This window comes from Hyperolius riggenbachi, chromosome 6, assembly GCF_040937935.1.
Source record: "Hyperolius riggenbachi isolate aHypRig1 chromosome 6, aHypRig1.pri, whole genome shotgun sequence".
Taxonomy (NCBI): domain Eukaryota; kingdom Metazoa; phylum Chordata; class Amphibia; order Anura; family Hyperoliidae; genus Hyperolius; species Hyperolius riggenbachi.
Window position 1 is genome coordinate 367,490,437 of NC_090651.1, and position 18,128 is coordinate 367,508,564.

Consider the following 18,128-nt stretch of genomic DNA (forward strand, 5'->3'; position numbering starts at 1 on the left):
TTATTTTATATTTAAACATTTACAAACTAGATTGAATGTTTTTCAGCCTCTACTCAGTGGCGGCCTATTAAGTGTCCCAGAGTTAGAAAAAGGTGAATAGTTCATGTATTTTATCTCTCCCTGTTCTCAGAAGTTGTATTCTGCCGGGAAAGCTTTTATGGCTTATCAGTGATGCTTACTATATTCCCAACAAGGTACAGACGAGACAGAAGCTGTCACTTCCATGCCTAGAAATTAAGTCCTGCATGCACAACAACAAGTAGAACAGCTAGTTTATCTCATGTCAGCTCTGGTACACTTTAAGCTTATATTTTCCTGGCCCATAAGGAATACAAACAGCCTCCACACCAGTGCCCAGGGTCCTATCCAGCAAATCAAGCAGCACGGCAGAACGACTTACGTAGTCTCTGTGTGTGAAGGACGTTATGCAGGAGGCACATTCAAATATATAGACAATCATCATCAGGATCAGATACTGAAATAAAGGAGAGAAAAATCAGTTATAATTCACAAAATACATATTTACAGCTTATTTCCTCACCCCCCTTTCCCTGCCAAACATGGAGTGCGGCAGTGTTTTCCTCCACCCCCCCCCCCCCCCCCCCCCCCCTTTTACATTATGCAGACTTACCGGTCCTATCACTGAACCCTCCCCTCAGCCTATCACTGCACAGCAGCATCTCACCGCAGGCTTCTAATGTCACATGACATGCTTTGCTGCAGCTGCTCTGCCATCCGAGATGTTGCCGCCTGAATCCAATGACTCGAGCGGCTTCATGGCAGTGCCAGCCCTGCATGCCTCTCTCCTCTCCTATAATGTACTGCTGAAGGGGCTGTGAATCATGAGGATAGCATTTATTGGCCAACTTAAAATCAGAGGCTGAAGACCAGGGTTCGAATCTCAGCTCCTACGGTTCATTTAGCCAGCACCTATTCAGTAAGGAGACCTTGGGCAAGTCTCCCCAACACTGCTACTGCCTATAGAGTGCGCCCCAGTGGCTGCTGCTCTGGCGCTTTGAGTCTGCCAGGAGAAAAGCGCCATATAAATGTAATTTGTCTAGTCTAAAAGATGTAAAGGGTAAAACATCCTGATTTAACTATCTCACTGCTGTACACATGTTTTGCCAATGCGCATTGCTGATCCCATTCAGGGTTATAATTGGGATCAGCAGCGCAGGGCAACGCGGATAGCTTGCGATTGGGTGTGCTTACGTCCCGAACGCACGCCTATACACATTGCCTAATGTCAACGAGGCCTAAAGGTACCCATATACATGGTACCATTTTTGATTATTCCTTAGATCGAATATAAAGATTTTTCCAACATATCCAGATTTTTATTGGAAGAAAAAAAAAATGGATAATCATTTTTCTTGAGCGGAAAAAAAAAATAAAAAATATTTTCTACTTTCATTCAATTAGATCATTTTCGTTGAATGAAGAAAAAAAAAATGGATAATCATTTTTCTTGAGCGGAAAAAAAAAATAAAAAATATTTTCTACTTTCATTCAATTAGATCATTTTCGTTGAATAAACCGGAAAATGAAACATTTTTATTGTACCGTGTATGGTTATTATAAGGGCTCGTTTCCATATAGCGCCCTTTCATGCACGCTTATGGAAAACACGATGGCAGGTTCAGCAGACAGTGCATAGACTGCACTGTCTGCTGTTCCCATCCTTGCGCTGCGACTCACCGCTGAATCACCACGCATGGTTTGCTGCATTTTAGGGCCGCTTCAGCCCATGATCCCATTCAGTATAATGAATGGATTGCAAGCCCCCCCCCCCCTTCCGCTGGGGAGTGGCGCGCAGCAGCGACGGGACTCTGCGCTGCATGGAAACGAGCCCCCATTGTGAACGAGGCCTAATACAGGTCTGATTTGTTCCGTTTAAAGCAGGTCCTTCCAGAACACAGGTAAATTTTATATGTGCCAAAATATTTGTACATCCGCCCCTCCCTCCTTCCCCTCCCTGCCCCTCCCCAGTGTTCAAAAAAAAAAAAAAAAAAACAAAAAAAAAACCCAACACCACACAAAGCCCAGAAGGACCTCCTTACCACCATGAGCATAGTACGGCTGCCCTTGACCCCCGCGATGGCACCATAGAGTCCCACAAGAAAGAAGGAAAAGCCACAGAAGATTCCGATCCAGCCTCCGGCAAACACGTCATCTTTCCCCGTCACCCCCATCGTCTTGTAAATGTAGTACGGGTCCGTCGTGGCCCAGATGGTCTCGGCAAACAGCGCCATGCCGCAGAGCTGGAGAGAGAATAGGGACAGGTCAAAAAGAAATTTAAAAAAGTGTGTAATTGGCACAGAGACAATTCCACATTTGTATAACTAATGCTGCATTCAGAACATATTCGTAGTTTTAATTTGTGACATCTAGGTACATATACACATCCAGTATTGATTGGCCAATTTTACCACATCCATGTAGTCGGGGCTGGTTCTAGACAATTTGCTGCCTGAGGCAAACTTGTGAGGATGCTCCACCCCCTCCCCTCACTATCAGACTCCTCACACAGCACAAGAAGCTGCTTTTCCCCCAATGATGACCTCTTAACCTCGCTCTCCTCTCTCTTCTCCTCCTACTCTGACTGCATGCAGTTAGTGTAAACACAGTACAATTATGTCGCCCCTGTCATCTCTGCGCCTGATGCAAATATTTCACCTTGCTTCATGAGAGAACCGGCCTTGCACATTGAATAAGAGTTTACCTGCACAATCCATCCATAGCATTCAAAATCTACCGGCCCTCATATTACATAGAAGTGGCAAAATTCACAATCAAAATCGGACGTGCGTACTCTGCTATGGAGGTCTGAATCGCTATGAATATCTACCGGACAGTTTGATTCTATACTGACCAGATAAGAGTGTTTAATATAACCAGATTGGAGGACAAATTATCACACCACTAGGGTTAGTCAAAGAGTCGCAAAAAGATTCCAGGCGGAAATATCCACATTTTCTATTTAAATCAAATCTCTGGAGCAAAAAGGGGAAAAAAAAAAAAACATACAAGAAAGGAGACCAATCAAATGTCACCAAATTTCAAGATGCATAAATTTGGCAACAAACATTGCACAATCCTGCATTCTCATTGGCTATGCCCAAGCACCATCACTTCTGAACCATCTTTCATACATAGGGTGCATACACATCCAATTCTGTACACAAATTAGATTATCCTTTTTCCAGGACCAGATGGCTCAGGCTGCATTGCCGTGTCCTCGCTCCCGCTGACATCACCAGGAGTGTATAGCACACGCCCAGTATGGTCTGTACCTGCGCAGTACGCTTCTGGTGACATCAGCGGGAGCGAGGACACGGCAACGCAGGCGCAGTGGTTTTCAGACTTCAAAGTTTGAAATTCCAGAAGTGGACCGGAGGCGGGGCCGGAGCATCGGTGAGCGGCTGCGCGGGGCACAGGATGCCTGTGGGGGACCGTTAGAAGCCCCGGGTAAGTTCAACTCATTTTCCCCCTGATCCCCCTACAGTATTCCTTTAAGACCAGAGTCGTCCATGTCCTTTTAAGTGCAGCGATTGCTGTGATTGGGTCATAGCAATAGTGAGCTCCTGCCCGATATACAGAACCTCTGCAGTCAGCGTGCCCACCGAGCGGATGCAGCGACAGACACCGGCAGCAATGGTGAGCAGTGACGGACAGTAGCATGAACGGCAAGCGTGAGCAGCAGCAATTAATGAAATCTATGCCCTGGCAGAGATAACCGCTCCTAAACAGGGTGAAGAGTTTAAACTCAGCTGACAACACCTGCATCTTCCCAGAATCTAGGGGGAGTGGCCCCAACCCCACAGACTACAACCAGCGATCAGCCCGGTGAATAACTTTGCCAATACTCCCCACTCACCCCTCCCACTACATGACATCACTCGCACGCCAGTCCGAACAGTCCTCTATGCTGGCAATGCATCTGTAGAACCACGGACCCGCGACATTGTCTGAGGGCTGTTTCACACTTGGAGCTGATCCCTGCGCTTTGACGGATCGGGATAGCTCCTAGGATGCGGTAAGAAACGTAAACATGCAGGGCCGGGCCGAGGCATAGGCTGGAGAGGCTCCAGCCTCAGGGCGCACTGTAGGAGGGGGCGCAGAATTCATTCAGCTGTCATTCCTAATTGTGTATGAAGCAGAAAGAAATAAGAAAAGGGGATACATAGCAGTGACTGCAAGCCAGATAACTAGATATTAAGGTGTTGGGGAGATTGTGGGCTCTGTGGCGCCTCTTAGTCTAATAGCAATCAGTGTTTGATGGCTCGGGTGGCAGGGATGGAGGGGCGCACTCTGATGTCTCAGCCTTGGGTGCTGGAGGACCTTGTCCCGGCTCTGTAAACATGGAAGTCTATTTAACTTTCATGTTACCTTTCACATAAGACAAAGCATTCCAGAGCATTACGATGTAACATCTGAGAGCTTTTAATTGTCCAAGCCGGGTTTCTTTCACGGCGGGTGAGTTAGAACTACCGCCACTAATCAGCGTCGCTGCGCAACTTCCCGATGTCACAACGCATGCATGAAATCATTTTGTGCACTCGTTCTGTAATGTGAACGATTGGTGTACAAGGCTTAAAGGACAATTGTAGTGAGGTATATGGAGGCGTGAATGAATGAAATAGCCGCCAGAAGACTTGGGTGCAGGATTCAGCCGATAAACTGCTCACCCTGCTGCTGCAGTCCCAGGGGCATTCATTACTATTCCCCCTTCAGGTCAACATGAATGTTGGGAAATGATGTAATTTGGCCGCCAAATTACAGTGTTTTAAAAGTAACAAACTCCATCTTCTGACGGCACCAAAGTTACTCACTGTGCATCGCTATAGCCTAATTCCTATTACGGTCTATAGTGGCGCCAGCTGCGCCTAAGTCACGTGTTCAAAATTGGATGCGTTTAGGCACCCTTAGAGATTGTGAATGAGAAAAATTATGTCTTGCATGCAGGTTTCATGCAAATCGTATACAGCCTGAAAATTTGAACAATCACATTAAATTCTCACACTACCTGATTTTGATTGGCCAAATTCCTATCCAGACTTTCTACAGGTTCTATGACATTTCTATCAGAGTCGGAATCATCTCATTGGTCAGTTTTAGAACCAATCGTGCACCAATGTGAAACATGTCACTAGAGGGTGGAAAACTGCAAGCGACAGGAACCATAAATCCTGCCCACCTCCAGAGAAAGAAAGGCTCCTCCCCTTTATAGAAACTTCCAGCAATGTGGAAAGTCCGGTTGTACCACCTGCTCCAAGTACATTAACTGAGGAATTCAGACTGGCCTGAAATATGGCATTCCTTGCGGCAATACCGGAGGCAGCCAAACGCCAGGCTGGAGAACGCCAAACTGATGACTTACGATTGATATTTTATATCAAAGTAACGCGACCTTAAAGGGAACCTGAACAGATTAAAAATGTATTTTAAATAAACATGATGCACTTGCAAATGAATATGACATACTTATGTCACCGTTGGTTCCTCTCAGAAGTTCACCAATTTCTTCTTATGATTCCTTCCAGTTCTGACAAGATTTTGAAACGAATTGAAACATATCACTTGCTGTCAGTTATAACTGAAAGGACAACTGATGTGCAAGGTAATGTATGTACTCATATTGCTCAAGTGGGCAATATTACAGTTTAACAGTGAGCTGACCAGGAAGCAGTTAGGGGGTAATGGCCATTTTCAAAATGGAGAATTCCATTGATCGCAGTGGACAAACAGGACACGGGAGAGGAGAAAGATTGAGGAGTAGACTATGCGGGAGGTAAGTATGAATGATGAGTATGTTTATTTTGACTCTTAATTTTCAGTTCAGGTTTGCTTTTAAAGTGGATCCGAACTCTTGCACAGGAGAAAAGGAAAACAGAGAAATGCACCCTGTATGTATTTAGAGATATTTAGGCTGTTTAATTCCCCCTCATTTGTGTCTAATCACAAGTTGTAATTTGATCTCTCCCGTGTCACATGACTGCCACGGCAGATAGGCCCATTTGCAAGCACAGACTGTAAACAATATATCTGCTTCCATCAATCAGTAGAAACTGTGTAAAGATTTCTATCAGCTGCAACAAATGTTTTTCGTTTAAAGGTTATGCTGTTGTGTATCATTTAGAACAGAGAGGAGGTCTGATTTCAGATCCACTTTAAGGAAGAAAATACAATTCTGCTTAGTGGCCCTAGGATATTGCCCTGGATGCCATTTAATGAAACTGGCCAAGCCAGTCAGGCCAGGAAAAGAGTCCTGTTTATCAGGCCATAAGCTGCAGTGGATGGAACAATGGCAGCCTGATGGGGGCGGAGCATGCTCGCATTCTCTAAATGGTTTCAATATAAAAGACAGGAAGAGCAGGTTTTCTTTAAATAAAGCACGTTGCACTGTGAAACCAGGAAGTTATGAGGGGTAAGTTTCAGTGCTGAAGCATTTTGGGATATAACAGGTCTGTCCAGCCAGAGTATCAGAGCAGGTATTAGCATTCACATAAGTCATCACTCCCCGAGAACAGGCGTGCTATTCCAAGATGTAGGAACACCTCCTCCTACCCGCACTCCAATACAGGCTCCTCTCTTCTGCACAGCCACACGGGACCGATTGAAGTTCAGATGGGGTACTGGGGCAAAGGTACCCGGGGTCTCCACAGCAAACTCTGCTCCAAGGGTCACCCACACACACACACAATGTCCCATGTTAATTTCCCTTAACCACTAACCTAACCTCCCTCTACCCAATCTACTCATGCCAACCCTCCAACCGATACACCTAACACAACCACCCAACCTTAACCTCTAACCTAACCTCTCTCTACCAAATCCACGTACACTTAACCTCCTACCGATATGCCCAACTCACCCTTCCCTTACCGAAGTGCCCAAACACTACTAACCTAACCTCCCTCTACCCCATCCACTCACAATGCAACGTGACCCGGAAAGTGTTAAAGTGTCCTTAAAGGAACCCGAGGTGAGATACCTATGGAAGCTGCCATATATATGTTCCTTTAAACAATACCAGTTGTCTGGCTGCCCTGCTCATCTTTCTGGTTAGTAGTGACTTGTGTCAGACATCTGATCTGCATGCTTGTTCAGGGGCTATGGCTAAAAGTATTAGAAGTAGAAGATTGGCAGAACAGCCAGGCAATGTGCATATTTTAAAAGGAAATAGGTCAGCCCCCATATCTTACCTTGTGTTCCCTTTAAACAACTAACCTAACCTCTGTCTACCCCATCCATTAAAATCAACCCTCTTACCAATACGCCTTACACTAACCACTACCACAACTTCACCTACATTACATGTAACCAAGCTACACTGTAAAAACGGGGGAAAAAAAAGTGGCGCCCAGTCCATACACCGTGGTGCCCAGAGGTGCAAAATTAACATTGGCAGGTACAAGATGCAGCAGAGTGGCATCCCACCCAGATGTAGCGATCTGCATCACCTGATCCTGCCCACCCCAGCCCTCTGCTCCACTTTGTTGGCAGGACCAGCTTTGTGCTCCCAGGAAGAGACTGGCTGATGACCCCTCCCACTTCCTGTTAGTGATTACGGGATTAGGGGCGGAGTTTGGACAGTTGACAGGTTGTTGCTCTGTCTAACCAATCTGCAAATGACATTTACTCAGGAAGTGGGCACTGTCTCCAAACCAATCCAAAGTTAAGAAGAAAAAAAAGAATAACGTCAAAATCATTCATGTGCAATGCAAACTAGGATTTTAAACTCCATTTGGATAGGATTGGAGTGTGAAAGAGAACAGGATTGCCACATCTCTATAGAAATGATCAACAAGGTGCCAATTTTGAGAGAATGCAAATTTATGAATACTTGCCATTCAACCAATCAAATTCAGTGGCAGATCTCGGTCCACTTTCAAACTACATACATTTACAGTCATTGAAAATTATTAGCATCTCAGATCAGTGATCTGCAAACTTGGCTCTGCAGCTGTTAAAGAGACACTGAAGCGAGAATAAATCTCGCTTCAGTGCTTATATTCAGCAGAGGCATGTGTGCCCCTGCTAAAACGCCGCCATCCCGCGGCTGAACGGGGGTCCCTTCACCCCCAAACCCACCCCTGCAAAATCTACGACCAACTTGGTCGTAGATTTTGCTGCTGTTGAGGCAGGGCTAACGGCTGCAGCCCTGCCTCTCAGCACCGCCTCTCCCCGCCCCTCTCAGCGAAGGAAGACTGAGAGGGGCGGGGCCCGGGGGAGAGGCGGAGATATGTGCTGACAGACGCGCGTGAGGCAGGGCTGCGGCCATTAGCCCTGCCTGAATGCGTTAGAGATCCCCGCAAAGAACAGAGGGGATTTGGGAGGTAAGGGACCCCCGCTTAGCCGCGGGATAGCGGCGTTTTAGCAGGGGCACAAGTGCCCCTGCTGAATATAATCACTGAAGCGAGATTTATTCTCGCTTCAGTGTCTCCGGAACTACAAGTCCCACAATGCATTGCAGGAGTCTGACAGCCACAGTCATGACTCAAAGGTAAATGCATTGTGGGACTTGTAGTTCCTTAACAGCTGGAGAGCTGAGTTTGCAGATCACTGTCAGATCGTTTCTACTAGACTACTATAGGGTGTCTATACTTTGTATTGCTACGTTATATTACACATGGGAGCGATGAGGATGCAGGTTTGGGCATTCGTATTTACCGAAAACCGATCCTGTTACCGTCCTTAACACCAGTTTTAAGGTGCCCATTAACTGTACAATTTTTCCTTCAGATTCGATCTTCCCACAATTTTTTGATCGAATTGTATAGAAAACTGCGACGTGTGGTGAAATCCACTTGAAATGATTATTTGGCTGATTGGAAAAGGAAAAATATTGATCCAAAATTTGGATTTCATGATCAAATCTGAAAACAAAACCTACTTGAATCGTTCTGTTGATGGGAACAAACGATAATTGCCTTCTGATCATTCAAATCGCATCGAAAGAGCGACAAGGAAAAAAATTGTACCGTTAATGGTCACCTTTGTACAGAGAAATGTCTACTCACCATAATAACCACATTTCCGAACACAACAAACGCCAGCAGGCCAGACCCCTTCTCCGCCATCTTGCGACCGCCCGTGTGTCACCTGCAACAGACAGACATAACAGTTCATCAACAGGCAACTTCCTACAGGCAGGATCCCTGACTAACCAAAAATCTGTCCATCCTAAAGCAACTGAGAGTGGGGAGTATGCTAATAAAACTGATGCAGATTGTAACTACTGTGTATATAAAAGGCTTTCAAACAGACCAGATTCAGTATAATAATAATAATTCCTTTTTTTTGTATAGCGCCTTTCTCCTGTCGGACTCAAAGCACTTGCGAGGCAGCTACTAGAGCGCACTCAGTAGGCAGTAGCAGTGTTAGGGAGACTTGCCTAATGAACTCCTTACTGAATAGGTGCTGGCTTACTGAGTAGGAAGAGCCAGGATTTGAACCCAGGACTCCTACATCAGAGGCAGAGCCCCTAACCATTACACTATCCAGTCACTGCTATCCAGTATCTGCATTAGTTGACTGGGCCTTGAAGCTGAAAAGATTACCAAAAAAATCTGCATCATTGCAGAATTCTAAGCATGTCGCGTACCAGTCCTAAAAGTGACCTGCACTGAAGAAAACCAAAGTTCGCTAGAAGTGATTGCTTTGGACCAGAGCATATTACTGGACCGGAATTCATAGTGAATTGCATCGGGCGATTGGCCGGTGATGGATCATGTGTCAGATCTGCTGCTGCTCCTCCACAAGCAACAGTACAGCAGAGCAACGCGCCTGTACAGTGTTCACTCCCTGCATTGCCGCACAGACATTACTTTTTTCCAATACTAGCTGTTGAGTTTTTAGCACATTGTAAAAATCAGTAGTAAGAGTAAGCAATGCAGTATTTCCCAATATTACGCTAGCATGTCTCCCCTTTAAGAAAGAGGTCTGAATTGCAAATGGAAACATCTTATGCCACTATATTTAAAGGACAACTTTAAGTAGAATGCCTGCAAAACCGCTCTAAACTGCCGTTTTTCAGAGCGGTTTGCGTTTTTCCTATACTTTACATTGGATGCAGAAACGCATCCGCAATCCAAAAAAAATGCCTCACCCCGGGAGGATTCATTTCTGCAAAACGCCTCCCGCTCTGGTGTTACCCACCCCATTGAGATACATTAACCAAGCGTATCCGCAGCCGCAAGCGGATCTGAAAACGCTGCCGAACCGCTCTGGTGTGCACTAGGCCTAAGTCTAGTTTCAATCTGCCTACAGATCGTCACCACAATTGATGAAGAAAATGCCAAAAATCTAAATTTACTGCTACTGAAGTGAGAGGGATGGGGAGGCTGCCATATTTATTTCCTTTTTAACAATGCACATTGCCTGGCTGTCCTGCTGGTCCTCTGCCTCTAATACTCTTAGGCTGCTTACACACCAAGACGTTACAGGCGCACGTTAGTGCGCCTGTAACGCTCCCCCAACGCACAGCAATGTAACACAAGTGGGCTGTTCACACAGCCCACGTTGCATTACATGTAACGCTGCACGTTCTGTGCAAAGTGCAGCATGCTACGGCGTTGGAGCGGCTATAGCCGCGTTAGACTGTTTGCACATGCGCAGTGGGGGGCGGAGAGGAGGCAGGGAGAGCCAGCTACAGTAGCCGCGCACATGGCTACTTAATATTCACTGCACTGGCGGCAACTGATTGGCCGGCGGGACCACGTGATGCGGAGTGTCTCGCTCCGCATCACGTGGACCCGCTGGCCAATCAGCGCCACTCTGGGAGACATTATAGGACTCGAGCCGCCTAACGCGGCTCACTCTACCGTCGGCTCTTGCAGCACCATACGTTGTGTTAGGTGCACGTTATGCGACCTTAACGTGGCACCTAACGCAACGTCTTGGTGTGTAAGAAGCCTTAAGGTGCGTACACACATGCGACTATAGTCGTTTGTAACGATCGTTCCCCGATCTTCACCAACGACGATCGTTAAAAAAAAAGAACCACCGACTATTAAGGCAAATGATGAACGAGCCAAATCGCTACAAAAGAAAGTTCTGTCTCGGCGGATTTTAACCAACGACGATCGTTTGCAAAAGTAGTACATCGTTGGAAACGATCGTTCGTACTAGGCTTGACATGCGCATTTCACTATTTCTCCCTGAAACTTCTCATATTTATGCGCAGGCGCAATAGTTGCTTTACGTGATGTAACGTTCATTCTAACGATCAGATCGTTACACACCTTTTAAAACTAACTTTACTTAGGTCGTTCTCTCATCAATTAAAAGTTAATTCGTCGTTCTCAACAAACGATTGTTGTCGCATGTGTGTACGTAGCATTAGCCTTAAGGTGCACACACATCCAATTTTGACTTGCCCATCACTGACCAATGTTACACCTCCAGTTAGTAGGAGAGTCAACAGATTGTGATTACTACAAACAGATTGTACAGGCAATAAATTGAGCAATCACTGGCCAATCAAATTTGGATGTGTGTATGCACCCTTAAGGTGGTCACTAACTGTCCAATTTCTAGCGAAAAATCGTTAGGAGCGGTCAGAAATTCTGATCGGATTGGTTGAAAATAATCTCAGTTGATGGGCACAATAGATTATGAACAATTATTTAAAAAAAAAAAATCGTCCGACTGGATTTTTGTCAAACCAAAATTTCGATTTTCTTGTTGGTTGTGAGAGATAGGAAGCAAAGATTAGTTCGTTGATGGTGTAGTGAACGATTTTTCTCCCGATAAGAATTTCTGATCGCTCGAACGATTTTTCGCTAGAAATTGGACCATTAGTAACAACCTTTAGCCAAAGAACAAGCATTCAGGCCTAGTGCACACCGGAGCGTTTCCGCTGCGGTTTGCGATCTGCTTGCGGGTGCGGATCCGCTAGGGTAATGTATTTCAATGGGCTGGTGCACACCAGAGCGGGAGGCGTTTTGCAGAAACACATACTCCCGGGCTGCTGCAGATTTTGGATTGCGGATGCGTTTCTGCCTCAATGTTAAGTATAGGAAAAACGCAAACCGCTCTGAAAAACGGCAGATCAGAGCGGTTTTGCAGGCGTTTTTGTTACAGTAGCTGTTCAGTAACAGCTTTACTGTAACAATATATGAAATCTACTACACCAAAACCGCTTCACAATACCGCAAAATGCTAGCTGAAACGCTGCAGAAAAAGAAGAAAAAGAGTTTTAAAAATCTGCTAGCATTTTGCGGATCTGCTAGCGGTTTTTGGTGTGCACCAGGCCTCAGTTTGGATGTTTCTGACTGAAGTCTGACTGGATTAGCTGCAGGCTTGTTCCAGGTGGGCGATTCAGACATTACTGCAGCCAAGGAGATCATCAGGGCTGCCAGGAAACAATACGTTTAAAAGGAAATACAATATGGCAACCTCTATATCTCTCTCACTTCAGGTGTCATTTAAACTTCAACTAAATAAGATCACTGAGAAATTTGACAAGTTATAACTTTGTTTTTGAGCAGATAACAGCGCAGGTTGAGGATCAATATCTATCAGCTTTATGAATTAACTAGCTGCCTAGTAATCCATCAACAGCCTTTTTAAATCGGCCCGTGCAAAAAATCTGGTTCAACCCAAATGAACTCTGTTTCCTCTCTCACATAAGAAAAATTCACCTAAAGCCAGAACTCTAGCGGGTAAACATGCGCGTAGGAACCGCCCCACCGCCCATCAGTCATCACTTTCAGGCTTGATAGCAGGTAGAATAAATATTTACTACAGTTAAAGTTGCTACAAAATTCAAAAAGTTAATGTTTTTGTTTGCTAAACAAAATGTTACTAATTTAACAAGTCGGAATCTCAAGGGGTTGAGGAAATATAATGGGGGTATGGGTGGGGCATTTATCACAAACCCCTGGGCACTAGTCTACCAGGTGCAAAGGTGACAACCAGGGCGACCAGTCCCAATGCTTGATGTTGGTCCATAGTGGTTTTGATAACCTTGGAACCAGGGGGCATCTATGGTCCCTTCAAGGCCACAAAACCCATTACTTTGTTTTCCCTCATTGGCCTCGATTGTCCACTCTCGGCAACCAAATGTCGTAAATATTACCGACTGAAGTCTGACCATGTTCATGTCCACAATGTTTGGCGCTAGTCTACGTTGGGGGGCCCAGCAGGAATCCTCGAAGGGCCCGTTTCCACTATTGAGGAAACCGCCGCGATTCCACAGATTCCCCGCACATGAATCGCACGGGGAAACTCTGCCATAGGTAAGAATGGCGCCGCCGGCCGAATCGCTTGCAGTAGCGATTCGGGCGGAACCCACCACAGAATTTGCGGTGGAGGCTGCGATTCCCATAGCCGTGCACGGCACGGCTCATGGGATTCGCCTGTGATCCCGCCCACCCGCTCAGTGCCGGCGTGTGCCTCGCAGACGCACAAGTGGAAACGAGCCCATAGGGAACACTTCCCCAATCACAGCACCCTCCACAGCACAAAGCATTATGATTAGCTGAATAGTGTGGGCGGGGTTTACTACAACCTATTAGAAACCTAGCAGTTCAAAAGGGTGCTGTCCCCCCAATCCCATTAGCTGAATCTATGAGGTTCCTGCTTTGGCAGGGATGGTCGGAAATGCCAATTTCCGATTCCGCGGTAAATCCGCATTCTGCCACTGCCAAATACCGATTCCGCTACCAATTTCCGCATTCCGATGCAGAATTTCCGCCGGAAATCGCGGAAATTCCGCCCGACTTTAACATCAATTTTCTCAAAAACTATAAGGTCTTTTTGAAAAAAAAATGTTTGCATCTTGTTCAGGAGATTCTCTTTAACCTTGAAAATTTGGTGTTTCTAGGACTTAGGGGGGCTTTGCTATTAACCGCTAAAGTCGATGGATTTTTACTGTAATGTAAAATGCAGAAAATAGGCAGATGCAGATTTTCTGTATTTTACATTACAGTAAAAATCCGCCGACTTTAGCGGTTAATAGCAAAGCCCCCGTAAGTCCTAGAAACACCAAACAGAATCTTCTGAACAAGATGCAAAAAAAAGTTTTCAAAAAGACTTTATAGTTTTTGAGAAAATCGATGTTAAAGTCGTACGGAATTTCCGCGATTTCCGGCGTTTGCATTACCGATTTCCGCATTCCGATGCGGAAATGCAATTTCCGATCGGAATTTCGGAAATTGCATTTCCGCGGAATCCGAATGAGCATCCCTATCCCCTACAGTAGTCTAGCGCACAATGTTTTCCGCCATATTACCGTTTGCAGAAAAAGTGCAGTAACCAGTCAGTAATAAAAATTATATATTTTAGACTAAAATTATGCAAAAGATTAAAAATTCATAATGAAAAAAAAAATGCATTGTTTATTCGATTACAGATTTTTCATCACCTGTAAGTACCTGGTGCGAGTTTTCACTTCACATCCAAGTAAATGTAGTCTAGAGCCTTCTGCGCTGTGTTTGCTGAAGTTTGGAATGTTTCCGCAGAAAACGATATTTTCTGCTCTTATTCCGCATTTTAAACAACCGTTTAATGAATTCATATTCCACTGTTACCCACATGTTACCAAGCTATTTTACCGACCTAAGGGCCCTTTTCCACTAGCAATCGCAATCACAAACGCCAGCGATTGCCATTTTTCATTAATTCTGTTATGCGATTGTGATTTGCGATTTTCATTTGCATTGCATTATTGAAAAAAATATAAAAATAATCGTTCCAGAAAGCGCTTGTGATTTGCTATTTCAAACGCGAATCACTGTAGTGAAAAATACTTCTCGTGATTTCTATGATAAAGTAACAACCCTAGCGATTTAAAAATTACTAGCGATTTGCGATTTTGCGATTCAGCAATCGCTCTAGTGGAAAAGGGCCCATTGGTTGCACCTGAAAACTTTTTTTGTGAATGTGGGAAAAAAAAATAAAAAAAAAAAATAAAAAAAAACCCACACCTGTATTTACCGTTGTCAGTAATTTTTCGTTACAGATGCTTTTACCACACATGGTATTGTGAATGGAGGCCATCGCCATTTTACAGGGTGCAGCCAGCCATTCTTGGGTCAGTTAGCAGCCCAATAATATGGATTCCTCCCCAATTAAATAAAGATTGCTAGAAGCAGACGGAATGGCGCATTGGATGATATCGCAATCAAATCTGACAGAAGATACAGACCGCAGAAGATCTGATACCAATGTACTGCTCAGTGCAATCCCTAAACTATGCAACTATCCACCCCACCCATCGAAAAGCTACTGCCACTCCCAAATGTTGCAAAATCAGTCAATGGGATAACAATTAATAAATTGACCCTTGTATAACTACAACCAATCGCAGATCATTTTATCAACCTGCGCTCAACGAAGTGTACGGTTGATAAGTTTGGGTTTAAAGGTACAAGGTCCAGGGCTATTCAGTCTGATTCTGGAAAGTGGCAGCCCTGGTACAAGCATGCAAATACCCTGTGCTGGGCTCACGCTGGTTTGAGCAGAATGAAAAAAAAAAAAAAACAGATAGCAAAAATCCATTTGATTGGAGCCCCAGAGCTTGCATATTTCAAGACTAATTTAAAGTGTGGTACACACTTAATTATGATTGGCCAATCACTGTCCAATTCTACCACCTCAGTGTAGTATGAGAGTCAACAGATATCGAATGCTATGAACAGATTGTTTAGGTAAACCCTCATACTACATGGAGGTGGTAAAACTGATCAATGATTGGCCAATCAAAATTGAAAGTGTGTACCAGGCTTTACAGCAACTTAGCGATTTTCAGCAAACACTATGCGAAAGTGCTTCAAGAACTGAGCAATGCAACATTAAAAGTCTCTTTTAGGAGTTTGATTCTCATTTATAAGTGTCTATTTCTCGAAATTCAAACCCCCACCCCAAATTAAAGTCAAAATAAAAAATATTGCAATTTAAACCTAAAACTGATGTCACGGTCATGCAATAGTTATGCCACACATGCAGGTATCATCTTTTAAGACACAGATTTTTTTTATTTAAACATCTAAGCTAACAAAAAAAAACAAATACAAATTTTGCAGCTACTCCGTTAGAAATAAACAGAATTAAACTTTTCTGGCAATCTGCTGCAGTCTAATCTTAGCATGTATAAGGAGCATTTAGATTGCAAGCTCTGTTGCCCAGAACCTGAGTTCAATACTTTGCAATAAGCTAATCTTAAGCTATGAATTCCTTTGTAAGCTTAGTAGAATGAGATAACTCTAGGCCAGCTTGTGCACTATGTGGATTTGGAGCCTTGGACTCACCTGTCTCCCAGCTTCTGTGTCAGGTGCAATGTCCCCGCCTTGTGATCTCACTGGTACTTATAGATTCTGCTGGAAGATGTGGAGATCTGGAGTCCTCTGTAGAGAGTGCAGCTATAGGGTGGGGTCTGTGTAGGTCTTCTTTCTTATGATGTGCAGATATTTGGGGGGCGGAGACAGTGTTGTCCTGTGGACTCCGCCCCCCCACCCCCTATACCTTTGCTACAATAACCCTGATCTGCATGCAAGGAGTGGAACTGGTCTAACCCCTTTGGATGGGGACAGTGATGTGTTTACACACTTGGGACACCGAACTGGTTTCTGCCAAAACAAGGAGAGTTCTATGAATTTTTATGAAGTTTACACAGGGATAAAGACTTAGGTCTCCTTCACAACTAAAAACGCAATTGGAAGCGTTTTGCGTTTTTGTGCACTTTTTTTCCCCTCCCGGCGCTCCACTGCGCGCTGCATTTCTGGTAAAATCGTTTTTCTAAGCGCTTTTCCAGAGCGGTTTTGTAATTCACTCCCTGGCGCAAGTCAGGAAGTGAACTCTTTGACCCGGAAAATAATAAATACAATGTATTTATTCTTAAAAACGCTCACGCAATCGCTGCACAAAGAGATTTTGTGAGCGTTGTGCGTTTTTCCTATACCTTATATTGAGGCAAAATCGCCTCAAAAATGGTACAGGCGCCGTTTTGCTGAGTGGATCGCAAACGAACCACTCAGCTGTGAGCTCTCCCATAGGGAATCATTGCACAAGCGTTTTTAGGGCGATTTTGAAAATCGCTTGCACTTGAAAAAAGAGCAAAAACTTAGGGCGCATTCACACTTCAAAACGGAGAGATTTTTCCGCGATTTCACGTGGAAAAATCACTGGACGGTGCAGCGATTTCTCCACGATCACGTTTAGTGTTTCTATAGCACTGAAACGCGATCGCTGGGAAATTGCCTGAAAATAGTGCAGGCTACGTGTTTGCGTTCCGCGATTTTGGGCGATTAGCGCAAATCGCCCAAGTAAGAACAGGCCCATAGGGTTTTATTACACTAGTGCTTTCAAAAGCGATAGCGTTTGAGCGTTTTGCCGAAATTGCCGGCAAAACGCTCAAGTTAAATGCCTGACTGCTACCACACACACCACAAGGTCGGACACACACTGGGGCTAATTGCCTCCGTTTGAAATCTGCAAACCGCACATGCAATGTATTCGTACAGGCCGCCCGCACATTTTTCTGCAGGTGTTTCCAGTTTCGCATTGCAGTAAATAGCTGCCTTCCGCATGGCACTAGCGTTTCAAATTTAAATGTAATTTGCTAAAATGCACTCAAATGCATTTCCAAAATGGAAAACCACACATGAAAACGCAAACACAGTAAAATGTAGAGATGGCAGAACGCATTTTACACAAGTGTGCGCCCAGCTATAAGGGCCCCTTCTCACTTGGACGATTAGCAGGTGACTACGGCTAATAACCAAAACACTAGCGATTTCTAAAGCGCTAGAGCAATATAGCCTGTGATCTCACTGCCGCGATTGCCGCCGATCGCAGGTGATTACCGGCAATCGCTAAATGCGTTACTTGCAACATTATGCTGTGATTGCAGAGCGATTAAAAAGCGCTGATCACGATCGCAAGAGTGTATAGGGATTTTACCGTGCGGTAAAATCACCTGCGAAAAACACTAGTGCTGAGCGCTGGCATTTTGCTTTTTAAGTAGGAATGGGCCCTTAGGATAACTCCGTAAAGTGCTGTGTGGCCAGATATTGATAACATTTCAAAGTTGATTTGTCCTTAAAGCAATACTGAACTCAACCTGAAAAATGTTAAAGGACAAATGAATGTAGAAGAATATGGAGGCTGCCATATTTATTTCC

General features: G+C 44.6%; 1 protein-coding gene across 2 annotated transcripts in view; it reads right to left on the reverse strand.

The window, feature by feature from the left end:
• UPK1A (uroplakin 1A) overlaps positions 1 to 16,394 on the reverse strand; it is a 32,285-nt gene extending 15,891 nt beyond the window's left edge. The window contains exons 1-4 of one of the 2 annotated variants that reach the window (XM_068243233.1): positions 16,257 to 16,394; positions 9,024 to 9,105; positions 2,061 to 2,261; positions 401 to 475 (exon numbers count right to left, since the gene is read on the reverse strand). In XM_068243233.1, coding sequence (XP_068099334.1) covers positions 401 to 475; positions 2,061 to 2,261; positions 9,024 to 9,083 — 336 coding nt within the window. In that variant the 5' untranslated portion in view covers positions 9,084 to 9,105; positions 16,257 to 16,394. Of the gene's footprint in view, positions 1 to 400; positions 476 to 2,060; positions 2,262 to 6,567; positions 6,751 to 9,023; positions 9,106 to 16,256 lie in introns of those variants that run through there. The other variant, XM_068243231.1, reaches the window with a different exon arrangement.
• Between the last annotated feature and the right edge of the window lie 1,734 nt (positions 16,395 to 18,128).